Source organism: Octopus bimaculoides, unplaced genomic scaffold, assembly GCF_046866305.1.
Source record: "Octopus bimaculoides isolate indiv1 unplaced genomic scaffold, ASM4686630v1 contig90, whole genome shotgun sequence".
NCBI lineage: Eukaryota > Metazoa > Mollusca > Cephalopoda > Octopoda > Octopodidae > Octopus > Octopus bimaculoides.
In genome coordinates this window covers 82,501-105,000 of record NW_028315340.1, presented here as the reverse complement: position 1 = coordinate 105,000, position 22,500 = coordinate 82,501, and the positions used below count along the sequence as shown (strand labels likewise).

Genomic DNA, 22,500 nt, shown 5'->3' with positions numbered 1-22,500 from the left:
GCATGTAAACACTAATTGTAGCAGCACTAGTAGTAGAAATGGTAGTGGTAAAGGAAGACGTGCTGGAGTGAGTACGAGGATGAAGCACGATTGGGTGGAACACAAATTGCCATACAGGCCACCGCGTATTCAGAGTCACACAGAGACACACATATTTACAGACACTTAGGAACTTTCAGCCATTTCTATCCGAAGAAAGTGTAAATCTAGGGAGGCATAAGGACGTGGTGCTAAATATGATGGGAAGTTATTAAGGATTAAGTTATATATTGTCAATGGAATATTATCATCAAGACTTAGACAACTTACAGTTTTTTTAAGCTGGGCAGGTCATGGAAGGCTTTTACTTCAATGTTTGTGATATTGTTTTTTTCCAAATATCTGTGAAATAAAATTTAGTTAATAGGAGAAAATTAGAAGAGTTGCATAACATAGAATATTATGGCGAAACAAATACTTGGTGGAAGATAAAGAAAGTAGATGATAGTGATGATAATAGGATGGAAGATGAGGTGAAGTGGGAAGAGGAGGATGGAAGCGGTGATGGTTGTAGTGATGAAAATGGTGATGAGGCAAAGTACAGGTGGATGATGGTTGGATTGACGAAGATAATGTTGCCGTTGTTGATGATGGTGATGGTGATGTTTGTGATGATGATATTGATGAGAATACTTTCGTTTATGCTGACGGTGATTTTGATGATGATCGTGGCGCTGGAGATATTTTTGGTGAAGATGATGACGGATAGACCGATTACTATTATTCTGATGATGGAAATGTTTGTGAGGTTGATAATACTGATGATGTTGACGATCATTAGGATATGACGGATCATGAAGAAATCAAAAATATAGAAGATTGGTAGAAAATTGAGTGAAATTTGTGACAACGGAATGAATAAAGAGAAAAAGAGCTCCAAGAAAATGTTCAAGGGAGTCTGACAACTAAAAGAAGAGGAGGAAAACATTGAAAGGACGAGGGGGCTGGAGTACGAGAACAAGAAGAAGATAAATACAACAACACCAAAAGACAGAATAGAGGTAAAAGGAATAGTGGGAGGGAGTCGAATGGGTAGAATATTAAGGTGAGAAATGGGAAAATAAAGAACACAAAACAGAAAAAGCAAAAGGATTAAAAAAGGAGATGGAGGTGGAGAAGAATAGGAAGAAAATAAAAAAGAAGAAATGGTGAAAATGATGTTGGTCATAATTATGAGGATGATAATGATAATAATAATGATATTGATGATGGTGATGATGATGATGACGGTGACGGTGACGACAAAGTAGGTAATGTCCTTTATTTTGACCATTACGATGAAGCTAATGATGACGAAAATGAAGAAGATGATTTCGATATTGTTGCAAAAATAAATGAACGGAAATACTTAGAAGAAGAAAAGAATGAATGGATGAGGGATAAAATGCAAGACACGCAGTTTATATATGATGATGTCAACGGTGAGAGAGAAGTCTGAAAAACGTCAAAGGCTTACTTGTATTTGTAATAGTAGTAGTAGTAGGAGGAAGAGGAGGACGAGGAGGAGGAGGTCGAGGAGGAGGACGAGGAGGAGAACGAGGAGGAGGACGAGGAGGAGGACGAGGAGGAGGAGAATGAGGGGAGTAGTGGCAGCAGCAGTAGTAGTAGTAGTTGTAGTAGTAGTAGTAGTAGTAGTAGTAGGAGGAGGAGGAGGAGGAGGAGGAGGGGGTAGTGGCAGCAGCAGTAGTAGTAGTAGCAGCAGCAGCAGCAGCAGTAGTGGTAGTAGTAGTAGTAGTAGTAATGGTTGTAGTAGTAGTAGTATTGGTAGTAGTGAAGGAAGAAGAAGCGGAGTGAATAAGAAGAACAAAGCAGAGGGCAGTGTAATGCAAAATGGAGTGACAAGAACGCAAAATAGATTGACAAGGGAATGACAAGGACGTAGTGCAAAAAGAATGTAAAGATGTTAAACGCTTATTAATATATTGTCAATGAAATGTTATCAACAATACTTATCCAACTTACAGATTTTTTAAACTGGGCAGGTCATCAAAGGCTCTTTCTTCAATGTTTCCGATATTATTATTTTGCAACACTCTGTTAGTTGAGACAAGAAAGTATAGAAGACTTGTATGATTACATATAAAACGTTATGGCTAAAATAGAAAAAGAAACTCGATAATGGTAATGACAATGGTCGTCGTGGTTGTGACAAGGAAAAAAAGAGAAATCCTTTTGGAACTGAACGAACAAAAAAAGCAATATTCGTTAGAATGGTCAATTATTGGGAAATCTTTCCCTTATGACAAATGTAAGAGATATTGCTCATTGTGTAATCTAGAATTATATTTTATATTATTCTCTAAGGGTAAGTTGATAAATAAACTCACATATAATGCTTTCATATGTAGCCATTATCCGAGACACACATTTCTCTCGTTTAAATAAATTATAAATTTCAGTATGATCGGGTATTATAGTATATTATAGTATAATATTAGGTTTTAAAGCAGGGCATATCAATGTATATTTTACCAATAAGAATTGTATTTGTATTTGTGTTTATTTGCTAAAGTTTCTAGAGATAATATAATATAGATTTCCATTGATTTAGAAGTTATTACTAGGAATCAATAGTTGTAATATTTGATTGTTTATAATTAATAATATGAGGAGGGTTTTCTCTCTTAGACGGACCTTTATTTAAGGGGGAATTTATTTAAGGAGAAATTTGAATATGAACCAGACTTAGAGACGATGTTTTTGCTGTTTACTCTTTACCTTTTACCCTGAAGATGTGTAAGGTAATTTACTTATTTAACTTGAATTTGACAGTTAAATATAACTTTATACAGAAATGTTGACATAGGAATAAACTTCAACAATAATGGATATTAGCATCAAAACTCTCATTTAAACAGAAGACGAAGACAGGTGTATAAACAAGAAGCAGGTGTATTAGTTTGAGGCTCGGGAATGTGCGAAAGTCTTTTACAACACGTTTGCACTAATTTTTCACTTTAATTGTCACACACTCATATAATCCAAATGTGAGGAATCGGCCATGACTCACATTCACAGACATTAAAGCTTAGAACAAAGACAGATTTTACACATACACAGTCATATGTACATCCATGCAGTAACTATTTCCACTGAACGAAGGTGCTCTCATATGTCCCATAACTAAAAAAATTGGCTGATGCTCACAAATGCAGAATCATAAAAGGTAAAACACATCTTTGGAAAGACGGGTGAGGGAGCTTCAAGTGAAGGATGGAATGATATCACAGATTTAGAAATATATCTTTAATGAAATACAATAATAAATATTCATTCAACTTACAGATCTTTTAAACTGGACATATTTCGGAAGGTGTATGTCTTGATTTCCTTGATATCATTTTCACTCAAGTATCTGCAACATGAAATTGAGTTAAGAAAGAATTGTCGAGCGTATTTGGAACAGCAGTTTGTCTGAACAATTAGATGATGGAAGAGATGGAAAGTAGATCATGATGATAAATAATTCCATGAGGATAGTGATGATAATGATGATGGTGCTGAGGAGGGGTAGGTGGACGTGGAGGACGAGGTAGAGGAGAATAAGTGTGGTGGTAGTGTTCGTAGTGGATTTGTGGTGGTAATAGTGATGAATATGCTGATGCGGTCGAAGGAAAGAATATATTGTGTTGATGACGAAGATGTTATGATGATGATGATGGGGAGATGTTATTAAAGTGAATTATTCTTATAACGATGGGGATTAGCATGTCTATATTGATGCCGAATATGATATTGATTATGATGATGTAAGTGAAGATGTTATTTTTGGTGATGATGAAGGTTGTGTTGAATGTTTTGCATCTGATGGTGGTATTTTGTTGTAATGAATGTTGTTGATGATGAAGAAGACAATGATGAACTTGTCGATGTTCATGATTGAGAAATATAAAAAAGAAAATGCAAATGATGATGGTGTCGAAGACATGGATGATGACGTCGATAATTAACCCTGCAGATATAGTGGTGATTTACATATTTACGGTTTAAGAAGAATTGAGAATCTATCGAATATTAGAGAAAGACGAAAATATGAAGAAATCATGAAAAAAGAAAGTGAAATGCACAAAAAAGCGAATGAAAATTAAGAACAACAATAATAACAGCAACAGCAACATCAGCAACAAGAACAACAAGGAAAAGAATAATAATATGAAGAAGAACTGGTAAATATAGAACTAGAAATGTCTTGGATGGTAGTCAGTGGTGGTGCTGACATAAACACCATACATGATATACAGACCGTACATGATATACAAGCCAAAGGATCTGGTTTCACTCGGGTTATGAACTCATAGCCTTAACACAGCTCTGTTAGCTTGTAGTTCAATGTTAGTGTAGTGGAGGCGCAATGGCCCAGTGGTCAGGGCAGCGGACTCGCGGTCATAGGATCGTGGTTTCGATTCCCAGACCGGGCGTTGTGAGTGTTTATTGAGCGAAAACACCTAAAGCTCCGGTAGGGGATGTTGGCGAACCCTGCTGTACTCTTTCACCACAACTTTCTCTCACTCTTACTTCCTGTTTTTGTTGTACCTGTAATTCAAAGGGCCAGCCTTGTCACACTGTGTCACGCTGAATATCCCCGAGAACTACGTTAAGGGTACACGTATATGTGGAGTGCTCAGCCACTTGCACGTTAATTTCACGAGCAGGCTGTTCCGTTGATCGGATCAACTGGAACCCTCGACGTGGTAAGCGACGGAGTGCCAACAACAAGGTTAGTGTATATCTCAGAACGTAATACTTTTAACACTCAATGGTTTTTATACTTCTGTATACTACATGCACATATTATTCATATAAATGCGTCTTTATATACTCGGTTTACTGTCTTGCCATGTTTATCAATGCGAATGTTGAGTTTCATTTCATTTCTAACTCTGGAACATCCAACATACAGCTGACCATGTGAGAAATATGGTTGAAGGTGGTTAAGTCCCACCACCTTCAGACATTGACCTTGTGCTTTGTTGATAGAAATTGCAATGCTCAGTTTTGACAGGAAACTGCATTCTCTGGAATTGAAAGGTAACATCATTTAACATGCGAGGGATCCTTGGAATGAAGACACTATCACACATCATGTTACCCGTAATTATTGTTGCTTCCAATACACGGGCATGGCTTTTTTAACAACCAGCCACCTTCCATTATAGAGTCATGGTGCATCAAGGTTTCTTAACAGCATTATGGGAGCATATAGTTTCATGATCAGAATGTGTGGCAGAAATCATGGGTAATGCATTGCTTGCTCTTGATCAGAGACAGAATCAACTGATCAGTATGAACATTCAATTCTTTAAGTTGAGTTAACAAATTTAGATTCAGCTTGTCTACAGCAGCATTCCATTGTGCCAGAATGGTTCTTTTACATAACCACTTGTGACTTTTGTAGTTTGTGGCTATGTTTGGAAACAACTTGCTCTTCAGTTCTTCAAGGAGGATAGCCATATTGCCACATAGGAAGTGGTACAGACTGTATTTTGTATCTTTTGTATCCTGTGGAAGTTTTCCATTTCATGGAGAACTCTGCAGCTAATGAGTCACCATGAATGTGAACACTCGTGTTATTTAGCGTAAGCCGCTTGACATGTGACCAGATATATATAAGGGCTTGATGATGCAAGATCTCAGCACATATGCCTTTGCTCCTCTGGGAATGACGGGCTGAATTTGCCTGTAGTCACCAGCCATGAGGAAGGTAACACAACCCGTGACTTTTCTAATTGTTTCTGAAATCTAGTGGTATGTTAGACATCCTGTGTTGTTAACACTACGTAAGGTACTAAATGATGTGAGTCCCTTGAAATGGTGTAACAGAAGTTTTAGATAGTAGCAGTATTTGGGATGAACAGTTGGGATAGACAACATAGGCTCTGCCAATTGTGTCTGATTTCTTGATTCCCGAATGATCTCTGGGTGCTCTAATTACACGTGGTTTCCATTCCTTTTTGTTCACGATGTAGCATCGTGGAACTTCATTGTATAGCCGTTTTGCAGAAAATTCATCATCCTGACAGAATTTGAAGAATATTGTAAGTGTGGGGTTTTTTTTTTTTTAGCTTCTATTTGCTGCTACGCTATCTTGGGTGAAGTAAACCCTTTCTTCAGTCTCCAAGTGAACTGCAAGCTGTTCCACGTGGTGACTTCTCTCATGAATGGGGAACTTGAAGGTTCTCCAACATACTTCACCATTGCTGATTTACCTCCCCTTGGAAGGTCTTGATCTCAGCATTCTTTGAATCCTGGACTGCTAAGATAGCCATGTCAGATCCTTCGTTGACATATTTGCACACATAATGGATTTCACTGAGTTACAGAACTCAACATTGATTTGTGCCTTGAATATCTTGGAGAGGACAGTATGATACTATTCACCTGTTGTCATCTGGAATTTTAGTACGAGCTGACTTCTTGATGGCAGTTTCAAACCACCCATTGGCTAGCCTTTTCCTTCAGTAGACAGTCTGCGTCTCTTGAAAGAACTTGTTTGGAAAACCTTTTGCATATATTCTATCCTGCATGCAAAAAACATGTAGGTTGATGTTCCCATATGGACCATGAACCATTTTGGTTTTGACCACATTGAGTATTTCTTGATCTTCCTGAAGATCTGGAATTTTTCTGCACTGATGAATCATAAGGTCAAAATGTCTGCATCCTAAGTATGGTACTAATTCGTGCGGCCGTTTACGTGTGAAAAGCGACCACACACATAGCTAGTTGATTAGATATAGATAGATAGATAAATACATAAATATATATATATATATATATATATATATATATATATATATATAGAGAGAGAGAGAGAGAGAGAGAGAGAGAGAGAGAGGTAGATAGATAGATAGATAGATAGATAGATAGATAGATAGATAGATAGATAGAAAGAGAGACAGACAGACAGACAGACAGACAGACAGACAGACAGAGACAGAGAGAGAGAGAGAGAGAGAGAGAGAGAGAGAGAGAGAGGTAGATAGATAGATAGATAGATAGATAGATAGATAGATAGATAGATAGATAGATAGATAGATAGAAAGAGAGACAGACAGACAGACAGACAGACAGACAGAGAGAGACAGAGAGAGAGAGAGAGAGAGAGAGAGAGAGAGAGGTAGATAGATAGATAGATAGATAGATAGATAGATAGATAGATAGATAGATAGATAGATAGATAGATAGATAGAAAGAGAGACAGACAGACAGACAGACAGACAGACAGAGACAGAGAGAGAGAGAGAGAGAGAGAGAGAGAGAGAGAGAGAGAGAGAAACAGACAAATTTAGATTTCGATAGATAGAGTAACAGAAATCCTCAGATGAAACCCAAGAAAAAACATCGCTCCAATACACACAAAATGTTCCTATGAGGAACGTGAAGAATAAGATTTTCAAACTAAAAATATATAGGAAGCTGTGATGTTCGTGGATTTTCCCAGGGAACCAAAAAAGCAATGCGAATGAAATGAAATAGAAGTGTTTAAATTGTAAATATTCATCCATGGCGTATTATATACAAAACAGTGTATTGTATACATAACGGCGTATTATATGCATGCATATGTTTGTGTAGCTAGCTACAGATGATACGCCAGACATACATGTTTGTATCCAGTTAGCCACAGTTGCAACGTTGGTACCGGAGGTTGACAGTGAAAAGCAATTTTACAGATGTTAATCTGATATAAAGCAATATAATTTGAAAGCAATATTATTTTCTTTTAGCTAGCAATGAATCGTGGCCTCGCCTGGGTGTTATGACCTACAACCACACTAAAATAAGTTGTTTCTTTCTTACGAGCAGAATCAGCACAGCTGATATATAGGGAAGTAGACTACTGGCGTAATAGAAGTTATTGTCTGTTTAAAAGTAAAGGGGGAGGGTGCAATTTTCATGGGTCTGCATGGTAATGAAATTGCTTTCTCTTCTTAAGAAAGGTTACAAACTATGTATTGTTTCATCGTATAAAATGGGGTTAATATGATTTTTCACAGAAATCCCGTTTTCAAAATTTTACTTTCCCATTGTCCCCACCGCAATTTCTTAATTTGTAACATTATTCGAATTACATTATTTCCACAGAAAAATACAGAGATTACGAATGTGGGAAAGTCTATATATTTTCTTTTAAAGTTGAATTTTTCTTAAAGAAACACTCAATGCCCCTTCCCCCACCTCACCCACCCATCACCTAACTTCTTTCAAGAAGATAAAACCTCGTAATGTTTCACTTTCGTTTGATGTTTCAAGCATACGTAGAATTGTAATGAAATAGCAGACTTCAAAAATACCAGATGACCACCAAAAAACCGGACATGCTAGAAACAACAGGTAAACGACATTATCTCTGAAGAAGCTTTTCCGCTTTCCAAAAAGCTAAAAGTGAAACACTGGGAGTTTGAAGCTTTTTGAAAGTAGTGAGAATATGGGTGGATGTTTGGGAAGGAGATTTAGTGTTTCTTTAAGAAAAAGGGAGAAAATTATTAAAGATTCTCTGTTTTTTTCTCATTAGAATAGCAAGAAAAAAGTTTGGGAAAAGTAAAAAAAATGAAGAAATTGAGATGGAGAGGGAGAATATTAAAATATTGCGAACGTGTATTTTGGGGGAAGTCCTAATCTCCTGTATCAAAAACACAGGAATCGGAAGAAATTTAAGAACAAAATATGGTAGGGCGCAAATGTCACTTTGGACATGCTAGAAAAAACAGGTAAAGGACAGGATTTATGGGAAAACTTCCTTTTAAGTTTATAAATACGGTCATCACAAATATAAATTCCAGAATAGAAAAAGGTAATTTGAATAGGATTAGAACTGTAATTTTGAGCGTGCACACAGCAAGAAATAACGTAATTCGTGCGGAAGTTTTACGTAGAATGTGTTTGTGTGTACGAGTGTGTATGTGTGTGACTGCGGAAGTTATTTTATGGCATTCTTTCGTTTGAAGCAGCAACGTCGTTACCTTGATCACATGGTCGATCATATGGGACTATGTGATGGTTAATTTCCGTAAAAAATATTTTATTTTATGCTTTGAAGGGAAAATAAATTGCATGGGAAGAGAAAGTGAAAAGGTGACATTTGCTTTGAAGAGAAAGCAGAAAGTAAAAGAGAGGAGCAAAATGAAAGATGTATGGACGTGTATATGAAAAGGATGTATGTGTGTGGGTGTGCGCGTGTGTGAGAGAGGCAGAATGAGTGAATAAATGTTCATGTTGTCATGTATGTATTTTTCCATGTATGTGTAAGTGGCACTAACTGACTCTTTCACTTTCTCTCTCTCTCCCACACACACAAACAAATTATCTTTCCTATACACGTACAGAACTACATTTGCATGCATCTTTTTTGTATGTATGAGTGCATGTGCACGTGTTTGAGAGAGACAGTGAGTGAATGAAATGGATATCTTTTAATGGAATTGTTTTGGTTGTAGCTTGTTTCAATACAACATCTATGTGTACATTTTCATAGATGTTTGACTAAGTAGAATTCTACGCATGCGTGAAACATGGAACGATAGAGAAACATTTGAAGCAAATTGAAATATTTCCCGAAAATTACTTCAAAATTACGCGACCTGACATCGTTTTCCATGTTATTTTATTAGTAAAACAAGAGTACTTGTGCTCGAGGCATAGTTTATTGGGTAGAGTTTCTATATATAGATGGATGATAAGTAGCTTCCTTTATTATAGTATAGACGTGACTAATTCGGAGAAACATCACTTTCATTATTCTCACGTTGTTACTCGCGTAATGCAACACTTAGAAATTTTGGTTCAAATTGAATGTGTGGAACTATTTTCTAATGAAACCTTGTTGTTGCAGAGTAGTGTCTTTGAAGTAACTATAGCTGGTTCTTGAGGTAACGTAGAAAATATATATAAATGAAAATAATGTTTATTTCGTAGTCTAAAGCTTACTGATTCATTTGACAACCCATACGTCTAAATCGCAACTCAGTTTCCGAATGCATAAGAAACATATGCACACGCACCCACATACACACACACACACTCTCTCTCTCTCTCTCTCTCCCTCTTATATATATATTTTTATTCATATATATATATATATATATATATATATATATATATATATATATATATATATATATATATATATATATGAGAGAGAGAGATAGAGAGAGAGAGAGAGAGAGAGAGAGAGAGATTAAAAATAAATCATGAACATATATCCTAGGTCAAAATATTCATGCACGCCATGTTTGGAACCTATTTGTGCAGCCGTATATAAAGTAGACACAGGTCTATTTATACACAAGATAAAAACGTTGTGGCACTAATTTTCACACTTAGCATTAGAACTCAGTCTGTTAATACACTCGCATGCACTGATCCATACTCATAGAAATATTTCCTCTCAAGTATCACACTCTCAGGTATCCCAAATCTAAGAAATATGCCCTCACTCATATTCACAAATATTCACAAAGAATTAAAGAACTTTAGAAAGACGGTTGTGGGGGCTTACATAGAAAGATGGAAAGATTTTACAGATTTAGAAATATATCGTCAATAAAATACTATACAAGAAATATGATTCAACTTACAGAGTTGTTAAACTGGACAGATTTTGGAAGGTTCCAACTTTGATTTCTTTGATCTTGTTATCCCACAAATTCCTGGAACATAAAATTGAGGAAAGAAGAAATTTTATGTAACAGTTTGAGAGAATCTTTAATATAATGGCTAAACAGTTAGATGATGAACGAGATGAAAAGTAGATTATGATCATGATGATGTTGGGGTGGGGAAGAAAATATGGCGATAGTGTTGTCGAAGATACTATTGATGCTGATGATAGGGGTGAGGTTGTTAATGTTGATTATTCTAATAATAATGGGTATTAGCATGTTGGTAGCATGTACTGATACCACAAACATTGATTCTGGGGAAAGCAAATGCTAGATATGTATTCAAAAGCCGCCAACAAAACGTCAATCATTTGTTATTCATGGATGACCTCAAACTTTATGGTAAATATGAAGCCCAAGTCAATTCCTTCGTTGGTACGGTGCATACCTTCAGTGTTGATATCAGAATGAAGTTCGGACTGAGAAAATGTAGTTTATTAGTCTTGAAGAGAGGCAAAACCAAATGTATGGAAGGGCTAACGATACCGTCGGGGGACGTTATGACACAGATAGAAAAAAGCGGGCTATAAGTACTTGGGGATTTTGGAAATGGATAACTTGATGGAGAAAGTAATGACAGAAAGATTTAAGGTGGAATATTTGCGCAGACTGAGACTGATACTTAAGTAGAAATTGAACGGATGGAATAAGATAGAAGCTATCAAATCCAGGGTGGTTTCACTCCTTAGATATGGAGCAGGGGTGGTCGCATGGAGAGTAGACGAAGTAAACAACTTAGACAGAATGACAAGGAAATTGCGAACTAGATATGGGACACTCTACCCCAAACGTGACACAGACAGACTGTATGTACCAAGAAAAAGAGGGGCAAGAGGACTTATTCGATGTGAACACAGCATTAGGGCATCGTATGTAAAAATTCCGCAGAACGGCTATTATAAGAAGAAGATCAGGTGTGTGTAAGATGAAAGATTACAAAGACAAAGCACTGTACAGGAAATTGAAAACGAATGAAACTGAAAATAGGTGGGTCAATTTTATATGAATGTTGCAGATAAGACAGGCAGAGAAACAAGATGGCTGTGGATGACTAAAAGTGAACTAAAACTGGGAACAGATGCTCTAATCTGCGCTGCCCATGAGCAAGCACTAAGAACAAACTACATAAAATAAAGAATAAACAACACATCACAATGTGATAAGTGCAGACTCTGCGGAAAAAATGGTGAAACTCTGTGGTATATTACCAGCCAATGTACGCCACTAACGCAGAAGGAATATAAGACACGCCACAACCGGGCTTGTCCATTGCACAGTTTGCAGCAAGTATGGAGTGGACAAAGCAAAGAATTGGTATGACCACAAACTCGAAGGCATCATCGAAAATAAAATGCAAGTATCCTTTGGGATTTTGTGAGTCAGTGCGACCATGAGATAGAGAATAGAAAGAGAGACATAGTCTTAATTGAGAAAACAAACTATGCTGGATCATGGATATAGCATGCCCAGCGGACAATAAGTTGTGCGATAAGGAAGAAAGAAAAGTCGAGAGATATGACAGTTTAGCTTGGGAAGTTAAGCGGTTGTCGTCGATGAAAAAGGTAGCAGTAGTACCAATATTTGGCAGAGCCCTGGGAACAGTGTATATAAAAATTTCGAGAAATACGTGGAACAAATAGGAGCTGCAACAAGGGCGGAGCACTTGCAGAAAACAGCACTGCTTGGAACCGCTCGAATACTCCTAACGGTGCTCGAGAAATAAGTTCACTGGTAGTGAACAGCGGACAGCGTAGTACATCTCCAGCGCTTGAAGCTGAGCACAGACAAAAATCATGCCTCCTCATTGATATGACCGTCCCAATCGATATAAACGTATCTGTCAAGACCTACCAAAAACTGAGCAAATATAAAGATCTTGAAATAGAAATTAGCAAAATGTGGAATCTGAAGACTAAAACAATACCTATTGTCATAGGTGCCCTGGGAATGACAGCGAAACGGGCTGATTACTACCTAGCTCAGATACCAGGAAACCCCAAAATGGCTGAAGTTCAAAGGATAGTGCTCATGAGAACTGCCTATATCCTACGTAAAATACTGTCTATGTGATCTCAAATTTTAAAACAAACACATAGTTTTCTTATGGTTTCTTAAACATTCTCTAGAACAACACTATGTACAAATCCGAATATATTGTACATTAGGCATAACACCTACATGAACTTCTAACTTGTTGTCTCTTGAGGTCTCTGGGTAAGACTTGGATCCAACGTGTACAAATGCAAAGCGAAAGTCAAACATAAAATAAGAAGAAGAAGAAGAAGAAGAAGAAGAAGAAGAAGAAGAGAGGAAGAAGAAGAAGAAGAACAACAACAACAACAACAATAACAACAATATCGAAGAAGAAGAAGAAGAAGAAGAAGAAGAAGAAGAAGAAGAAGACAAAAGAATATGTTAAAAACTTGGAGTATGGATTAGGTTGTTCTAAATATACCTGTATTAGAGAATGGCAATCAGTGTTGATCTCGAGGTAAACACAGTACTTGATACATAGACCTGATTTACACGCACATTTTGATACACTCGCATTTATTAATACATACACAAAGAGATAGACATTCGCATATAAAATCAGGTGTGCTTCAAATATTCCCACCCAGCTATGACACTGATATCTACCAACTCTCGGAAATTGTCTCATATCCACATCGAAAGTCATTCACAAAAAATAAGACGCACATTTGGAGAGAGAACGCTAGTATGGTTAAAGAGGGTTGATGGAGCTTAAAATGAAAGACATTAAATATATATGTAGAAGTGTATCGTCGAGGAAATACTATGAACAAAACTGATTCAGATCATTCAAACGATTTACAGACTCGTTAAACTGGTAACGGTGGAGGCGCAATGGCCCAGTGATTAGGGCAGCAGACTCGCGGTCATAGGATCGTGGTTTCGATTCCCAGACCGAGCGTTGTGAGTGTTTATTGAGTGAAAACACCTAAAGCTCCACGAGGCTCCGGCAGGGGATGGTGGCGAACCCTGCTGTAATCTTTCACCACAACTTTCTCTCACTCTTACTTCCTGTTTCTGTTGTGCCTGTAATTCAAAGGGTCAGCCTTGTAACACTGTTACGCTGAATATCCCCGAGAACTACATTAAGGGTACACGTGTCTGTGGAGTGCTCAGCAACTTGCACGTTAATTTCACGAGCAGGCTGTTCCGTTGATCGGATTAACTGGAACCCTCGACGTCGTAAGCGACGGAGTGCCAACAACAATAACAAAACTGGTGACGAATAATGATGATGGAGACGACGATGAATTTGATTTGTTTTTGATAATGGTTACAGGTAACCATGACGACGCTAATCATAACTACGACGAAGACGTCGATAATGATGATGGCGGCGAGGAGGAAGGAAGAAAGAAGAAGAAAAATAAGAAATTCAACAACAACAACAACACAACAATACAACATGAACACAGCAGTAACCAGAACAGGGAAAGAATACGTTTCAAAATTAGTGTACAAATAATCGAATTCTGAACACACAACTACAATTGATATTCAAATGTGTTATTTGGCGTTGATCTAAGGATAAACACCATACATATTATAAACAAAGAATTACACACACATGTTAATAGACTCGCATGCGCTGATCGACATGCAGAGACATATACATGCATGTAATCACTCACACCAGATTCAGAAACAATAAAACATATTTAGAATGACAGGTGTGGGAGCTTAAATAGAAGCATGGGAGGATGTTATAGATTTAGAAATATATTAGCAGAGAAATACTAGAAAAGAAGACTGATTCAACTTACAGAGTTGTTAAGCTGGACAAATGTTGGAAGGTTCCTACTTTGATTTCGGTTATATTGTTTTCCCAGAAATTCCTGGAAAAAAAAATTGAGCTTAGAAAACATTTTCTGGAACAGATTTGTGACAGAGTATTACATATTATGGCAAAATAGTTAGGTGATAGAAAAGTTGGTTAGTAAATTACGATGACGACGAACTTGATGATGATGATGCTGAGAATGAACACATCCACTATAGTGATGACGCCAAAGAAAAAGATGAAGAATACCACGATCAAGATGTTAAAAATGAAGCAGAGGAATAAGTATAATGATGATGAGGATGATGATGATGTTGGTGACGATCATGATGATGATGATGAAAGAGAAGTAAAAGAAAAAGTAGATAATTAATAAGAATAAAGAAGAAGAAGAAGAAGAAGAAGGAGGAGGAGGAGGAGGAGGAGGAGGAGAAGTTGAAGGAGGAGGAGAAGAAGAAGAAGAAGAAGAAGAAGAAGAAAAAGAAGAAGAATAAGAAGAAAAAGAAGAAGAAGAAGAAGAAGAAGAAGAAGTAGAAGAAGATGAAGAAGAAGAAGAAGAAGAAGAAAAAGAAGAAGAAGAAGAAGAAGATGAAGAAAAAGAAGAAAAAGAAGAAGAAAAAGAAGAGGAAGGAGAAGAAAAAGAAGAGGAAGGAGAAGAAAAAGAAGGGGAAGGAGAAGAAAAAGAAGAAGAAGAAAAAGAAGAAGAATAAGAAAAAGGAGTAATTAAGAAGTGGAAGAAGAGATGATATTGATGACGATGAAGATGATGATGATGAGGATGGAGATGATGAAGTTGATGATGATTATGATGATGATGATGATGGTGATGATGATGACGAAGTAGATAATAATAACGAAAATGCAGAAAAATGATGTTGATGCTGTTGTTGCTGAAATATATGAACGAAAGTTTGCTGAAGAACAAGAATAACAGAATAAATGGAAGAATGAATATAAGAGACATCCGTTATGTAGGTTGATGAGGGCGGAGAAAGAGAGGGAGGAATGTGAAAAGCGACAAAGGAATAGTAGTAGTAGTAGTAGGAGGAGGAGGAGGAGGAGGAGGAGGAGGAGGAGGAGGAGGAGGAGGAGGTGGAGTAGTGGTAGGAGGAGGAGGAGGAGAAGGAGGAGAAGGAGGAGCAGGAGGGGGAGAAGCAGGAGGAGGAGGAGCAGGAGGGGGAGGAACAGGAAGGGGAGGAGGAGAAGGAAGAGGGGGAGTGGTAGTAGTAGTAGTAGTAGTAGTAGTTGTAGTGGTAGTAGTAGTAGTAGTAGTTGTAGTGGTAGTAGTAGTAGTAGGAAGAGGAGGAGGAGGAGGAGGAGGAGGTGGAGTAGTAGTAGTAGGAGGAGGAGGAGGTGGAGTAATAGTAGTAGGAGGAGGAGGTGGAGTAGTAGTGGGAGGAGGAAGAGGAGGGAGTAGTACGGGAGGAGGAAGAGGAGGGAGTAGTACGGGAGGAGGAAGAGGAGGGAGTAGTACGGGAGGAGGAAAGGGGGAGTAACAGTAGTAGTAGTAGGAGGAGGAGGAGTAATAGTAATAGCAACAGCAGCAGCAACAGTAGTAGTAGTAGTAGTAGTTGCAGCAGCAGCAAAATAAGAGGATGCAGAGTGGATGAGAACAAGCAGAGTCGTGAGTAACACAAAACATATTGAGATTCACACGCACACACACATACACACACACACACACACACACACACACACACACACTCACATAAACACATACTTAGAGGCATTCGCAAAGAATCCCATATTTCTATCGAAAGAGAGTGACACTGCAAGCAGTGATAAGGATGTGGTGCGAAAAAGAATGGGAAGATGTTAAATACTTATTAATATATTGTCAATGAAATATTATTAACAAGACTTCTCCAACTTACAGATTTCTTAAACTGGTCAGGTCATGAAAGGCTCTTTCTTCAATGTTTCCGATATTATTATGTTGCAACTCTCTGTTCGTTGATGCAAGAAAATATAGGAGAGTTGTGTTACATATAAAACATTATGGCTAAAATAACAAATTTATAGAAGAAAAAGAATCGGGATAATGAAGATGGCAATAAGGAGGAGGAGGTGAAGGGGGTGATGGTGATTAATATGGCGAAGAGACGAAGGACAGGAGGTTGGTCGTAGTGTTGATGAAGATCTTGTCGCTGTTGCTGATAATGATGATGTTTGTGATAATAATGTTTATGATGACTGTGATGTTTTATATTAATCGATTTTGCACGTTTAATTCCTTCATTTATGTGTTGAATTGGGTGGTACCTGCGCTGGACTTTATTCTTAAGCTCTTGCAATCTTAGTTCTCTGGTATTTTTTGGATATTATCGTGCAAATACTTCTTGCAAGGTTGAAGGGGATATTTGTTTTGATATATCTCGGGTGACATGTACTAAATAATAGATATTGTTTAGCGTCTGTGGTCTTGTAAAAAAATACCTGTATCTAGTCTTTTTGTTTATTTTTTAATCAGTATGTCTAGCAATGGAAGTTCCTCGTACTTGTGTTCCATTGTGAATTGTATCTTGGTGTTAATGTTATTGAGAAGTCTTTTGAGCTCCAAGAAATTATCCATGTCATAATTCCAGAGGATGAAGCAGTATTCCAAAAATCTTTTCCAATTTTCTTTTATATATACGGAGAGAGGGTTTCCAAATTTTGAAAAAGACTCCTGATATATTGCTCTTTCTAAATAGCCCATTGTTAGATTGGCAATGATTGGGGCTGCGCTGGTTCCCATTGCAATTCCAGATTTTTGGCTATAAACAATGGTGTCAAAGATGAAATAATTGTTTTGGAGAATGAATTTAATTGATTCTGTTATGAAGATTTTATTGGCCCGTTCTGGTATTTCTTCTAAATATTTGTCCTTTCAGAAACGGATTGCTTCCCCACTAAAATATTATATAAACACGTTTGCACTAACTTTTCCCCTTAATTGTCACACATTCATATATACCAAATCCGAGGAATAGGCCCTCACCCACATTCACAGACATTAACACATACTTTGGACAGAGGCAGATTTTACACATACAGAGAAACATGCGCGCACTAAATGGTTTCCCTGAACTATTACGCTCTCATATATCCTATATCTAAGAAATGAACAGACACTTACATTCAGATTGATAAAAAATAATAAAACACATTTTATGAAACACAGGTGAGGGATATTCAAGTGGAGGATGGAAAGATGTTACAAACTTACAGATCTGTTAAACTGGATAAATTTCCGAAGGTGTCCGCCTTGATTTCCTTGATATCATTAGAACTTAAACCTCTAGAATATGAAATTGAGTGAAGAAGGAATAATATAGAACATATTTGTGACAGAATTTTGGTTAAACAGATAGATGAAGAATGGGATGGAAAGTAGATCAGGGTATCAATAATTACATGAAGATGATGAGGAGGAGGATGGTGAGAGAAGATTTGGTAGTGGACGCTGTGGTGGTAGCAATGATGAATATGATGATGAGGCAAAGGAGAAAAGTGTATGGAGAAAGTGTTGATGACGAAGATGTTATGATGGCGGTGATGTTGTTAAAGTTGATTATTCTCATAATGATGAGGATTAGCATTTCTTTGATGATGCTAAATATGATACTGATCCTGCTGATGTTACTGTTGGCGGCGAGGATGATAGTGTTGAAGATATTGCTTCTGATGCCGGTATTTCATAGTTTTAAGAATGATGTCGTTGATGAAGTGGACAATGATGAACTTGACGATGTATATGATTGCGAAACATAACAAAGAAAATGAGAATGATGACGGCGGTGAAGACATGGACGAGAAGGTCATTGATTATGGCGACAGATGCAGAAGAAAAGTAGATGAAACAGAAGAAAGGTGGAAGAAGAAGAAAAGGAAGTAGATGAGGAAATAGATGAAGAAGAAGAAGAAGAAGAAGAAGAAGATGATGATGATGATGATGATGATGATGATGATAAGAAGAAGAAGAAGAAGAAGAAGAAGAGGAAGATGATGATAATAATAATAATAATAATATGACGAAGAAGAAGAAGAAGAAGAAGAAGAAGAAGAAGAAGAAGAAGAAGATGAAGAAGAAGAAGAAGAAGAAGAAGAAGAAGAAGAAGAAGAAAGCAGGAGGAACATAAGAAAAAAGAGCAAACGAAGGAGAAGAAAAGTATTAAGAAGAAAAAAACGAAATAGTAGTAACTCATGAAAAAGACGAAAAGGGGAAGAAATAAAAGAAGAAAAATAAGAAACAAAAGAAAAATAGGTGAAAGAAGATGGGTAGATGGAGATGCTGAGGATAAAAAGAAGAGGAATGCGGAGAACAAGAACAACAACCGCAACAAAATGCGTAATAACTAGAGGATGTAGAAGCAGAAATGTCCGTAAACATATATATATATATATATATATATATATATATATATATATATATATATATATATATATATATACTTTATTTAAAAGCAGCAGAAATATATCAAAAACACCGTTACTCTGAGTTTCACGTTCCCGTTCATCGGACAGTTTTGTTAGACAGTTTTTTTTCTAACAAAACTGTCCGATGAACGGGAACGTGAAACTCAGAGTAACGGTTTTTTTGTTATATTTCTGCTGCTTTTAAATAAAGCATATTACTCTACCTCTGGTATTTGAGTACTCTTTTTTCCACCTTGTTGCACATTTCATGTGCTTACTCCGGTATATATATATATATATATATATATATATATATATATATATATATATATATATAGTTGAAATTTACAGGAAAGTAAAAGACGAAGAAAGGTGTATAAGCAACAAGCATGTGTACTAGTCTAACGCTCGTGAACATGAGAAATCTTTTACAACACATTTGCTCTAATTTCTCACCTTAATTGTCATGCACTGATATATTCCAAACACGAGAAATGGCACGCCCACTCACATTTACATACATTACCACACATTCACACTTTGGACCAAGACAGATTTTACACATACACCGAGACATACACATGCATGCACTAAATGGCTTCCCTGATCTATCGCACTCTCATATATCCCATAACTAAAACATGAGCTCACGCTTACTCACAGAAATTCACAAACAATGAAACACAGCTTAAAATGAACGACAGGAATATATTGCAGATTTGGAAATATATGGTCAATGAAATACTATAAAAATAACTGATATAACTTACAGTTCTGTTAAACTGGACAGATTTCGGAAGGTGTTTGATTTGATTTCCTTGATATCATTAGAACTTAAATATCTGGAACATAAAATTGAGTTAAGAAGTAAATATGTAGAACATATTTGTGACAGAATTTTGGCTAAATAATTAGATGAAGGAAGGGATGGATAAGTGATCACGATGATGAGTAATTCCATGAATGTGATGTTGATGATAATGATGATGATGGTAATGATAATGATGAAAATGATGATGTTAATGATGATGGTGAAAAGAGGAGAATAACGGGGCAAGTAGAATTTGTAGTGAACGTTGTGGTGGCGGTGATATTGATGAATATGATGCGGAACCGGAGAAACGTATAATGTAATGATGCTGTTCACGGAGATGCTACGATGCAGATGATGATGGCTGTAATGACAGGGACGAAGACGTTAATAATGATGATGGTACCAGTGGAAATGATCTCAATAGTAGAGATATTAGGCGAATTGATGAACTGGCGAAAGGTTCAGAAAGAATATATGAGGGCATCATGAAAAAAGCGTAGGTGAGAGGCACAGGAAAAAAAAAAGAAAGTAAAAAAGAAGATTATGATGATGTTGATGATGAGACGGGGTAGTAAAAACAGAAATGCGGAAGAGATGTGAAGGAATAATGATGGAGAAGGTGAGGAAGAAGTGGGGAGGAGAAAGAAAATAAAGTGGAGAAGAAAATATGAAGGGCAAAATGAAAAAAACCAAGGAGATGAAGAGGAAATAGAAGAAAAGGGAAGGAAAATAAAAAGACGCAGGGGAAACAAAATAAGAAGGAAAAGGAGACGGTGGAGAAGAAGAAGAAGAAGAAGAAGAAGAAGAAGAAGAAGAAGAAGAAGAAGAAGAAGAAGAAGGAAAGGGAGGAGAAGGAGGAGGAGGAGAAGAAGAAGAAGAAGAAGAAGAAGAAGAAGAAGAAGAAGAAGAAGACGAAGAAGAAGAAGAAGAAGAAGAAGAAGATGAAGAAAAAGGAGGAGGGGGGAGGAGGAGAAGAAGAAGAAGAAGGAGGCGGAGGAAAAGAAGAAGACGAAGAAGAAGAAGAAGAAGAAGAAGAAGAAGAAGAAGAAGAAAAAGAAGCGGAAGAAAAAAGGAGGAGGGGAGGAGGAGGAGGATAAGAAGAAGAAGAAGAAGAAGAAGAAGAAGAAGAAGAAGAAGAAGAAGAAGAGGAAGAAGAAACAGTACCAGCAGCATTAAAGAATATGTCGAAAAACTTGTTCTAAAAATACAACTACTAAGGATATTCGAAGATGTTATTTAGTGTTGATCTGGAGGTAAACAACGTGCATGATATACACACTGACTTACACACATGTTAATGCACACCCATTCACTGTTCCATGCACAAAGATATACACATGCGTGCACTGAATATATCCCCTGAAGTATTACGCTCTCATATATCCCAAATCTAAGTAGTGGGCCCACACTCATATTCACAGACATTCACAGACAATAAAAGATCTTAGAAAGACGGGTGTGGGGACTTAAACAGAAGGATGGGAAGATGTTGTAGATTCAGTAATATATCGGCAATGAAATTACCATAAGATAAATTTGATTCAACTTACAGAGTTCTTAAACTGGACAGATTTTGGAAGCTTCCTACGTTGATTTCTTTGATCTTGTTACCCCACAAATTCCTGGAAAATAAAATTGAGGAAAGAAGAAATTTTATGTAACAGATTTAATATAATGGATAAACATTTAGATGATGACAGTGATGACAAGGACGAAAACGTCGATAATAATGCTGGCGGCATCGTTGGTAATTTAAATACTAGATGTATAAGGTGAATAATGCAACTAGTAAATTACACAAAGAATATATTACAAAATCATGAAAAATGGAAACTGAAAAGAAAGAAAGTAAACAAGAAGAGAAAGGAGAAGAAAGAGAAGAAGAGGGGTAAGGAGAAGAAGAAGAAGAGACAAAGAGGGAGAAGAAGGAGTAGTAGCAGTAGTAGTAGTAGTAGTAGTAGTAGAAGAAGAAGAAGAAGAAGAAGAAGAAGAAGAAGAAGAAGAAGAGACAAAGAGGGAGAAGAAGAAGAAGAAGAAGAAGAGACAAAGAGGGAGAAGAAGAAGAAGAAGAAAAAGAAGAAAAAGAAGAAGAAGAAGAAGAGACAAAGAGGGAGAAGAAGGAGTAGTAGCAGTAGTAGTAGTAGTAGTAGTAGAAGAAGAAGAAGAAGAAGAAGAAGAAGAGACAAAGAGGGAGAAGAAGAAGAAGAAGAAGAAGAAGAAGAGACAAAGAGGGAGAAGAAGAAGAAGAAGAGACAACGAGGGAGAAGAAGGAGTAGTAGCAGTAGTAGAAGGAGAAGAAGAAGAAGAAGAAGAAGAAGAAGAAGAAGAAGAAGAAGAAGAAGAGACAAAGAGGGAGAAGAAGGAGTAGTAGCAGTAGTAGAAGAAGAAGAAGAAGAAGAAGAAGAAGAAGAAGAAGAAGAAGAAGAAGAAGAAGAAGAACCAAAATTTGAGTGTGGATGAGGTTGTTGTAAATATAATTCTATGAGAGAATTCTGGTATGGCAATCAGTGATGATCTTGAAGTAAATAGCGTTCATCATATACAGATTGAATTACACGCTCGTTTTGATCCACTCGCATTCACACATCCATAGATAGAGATGCACTTTTACATATAAACACAGGTATATGTCCATTCAGCCATGACACTGATATATACCAACTCTCGGAAATGGTCCCACATTCACATTCAAATCATCCACAAACAATAAGACACACCTTTGAAGAGAAGATGATAGTACAGGTAAAGAGTGTTGATGGAGGTTAAAATGAAAG

General features: G+C 36.9%; 1 protein-coding gene across 1 annotated transcript in view; it reads right to left on the bottom strand.

Moving 5' to 3' along the window:
• The window catches only part of LOC106878986 (uncharacterized), a 114,751-nt gene that overhangs the window by 42,586 nt on the left and 49,665 nt on the right, over window positions 1–22,500 (bottom strand). Inside the window, exons 11-19 of the mRNA XM_089346680.1 lie at window positions 21,277–21,348; window positions 19,683–19,754; window positions 17,723–17,794; window positions 16,389–16,460; window positions 14,498–14,569; window positions 10,617–10,688; window positions 3,323–3,394; window positions 2,002–2,073; window positions 310–381 (exon numbers count right to left, since the gene is read on the bottom strand). Of these exons, the coding sequence (XP_089202806.1) occupies window positions 310–381; window positions 2,002–2,073; window positions 3,323–3,394; window positions 10,617–10,688; window positions 14,498–14,569; window positions 16,389–16,460; window positions 17,723–17,794; window positions 19,683–19,754; window positions 21,277–21,348 (648 nt within the window). The remainder of the gene's footprint in view (window positions 1–309; window positions 382–2,001; window positions 2,074–3,322; window positions 3,395–10,616; window positions 10,689–14,497; window positions 14,570–16,388; window positions 16,461–17,722; window positions 17,795–19,682; window positions 19,755–21,276; window positions 21,349–22,500) is intronic.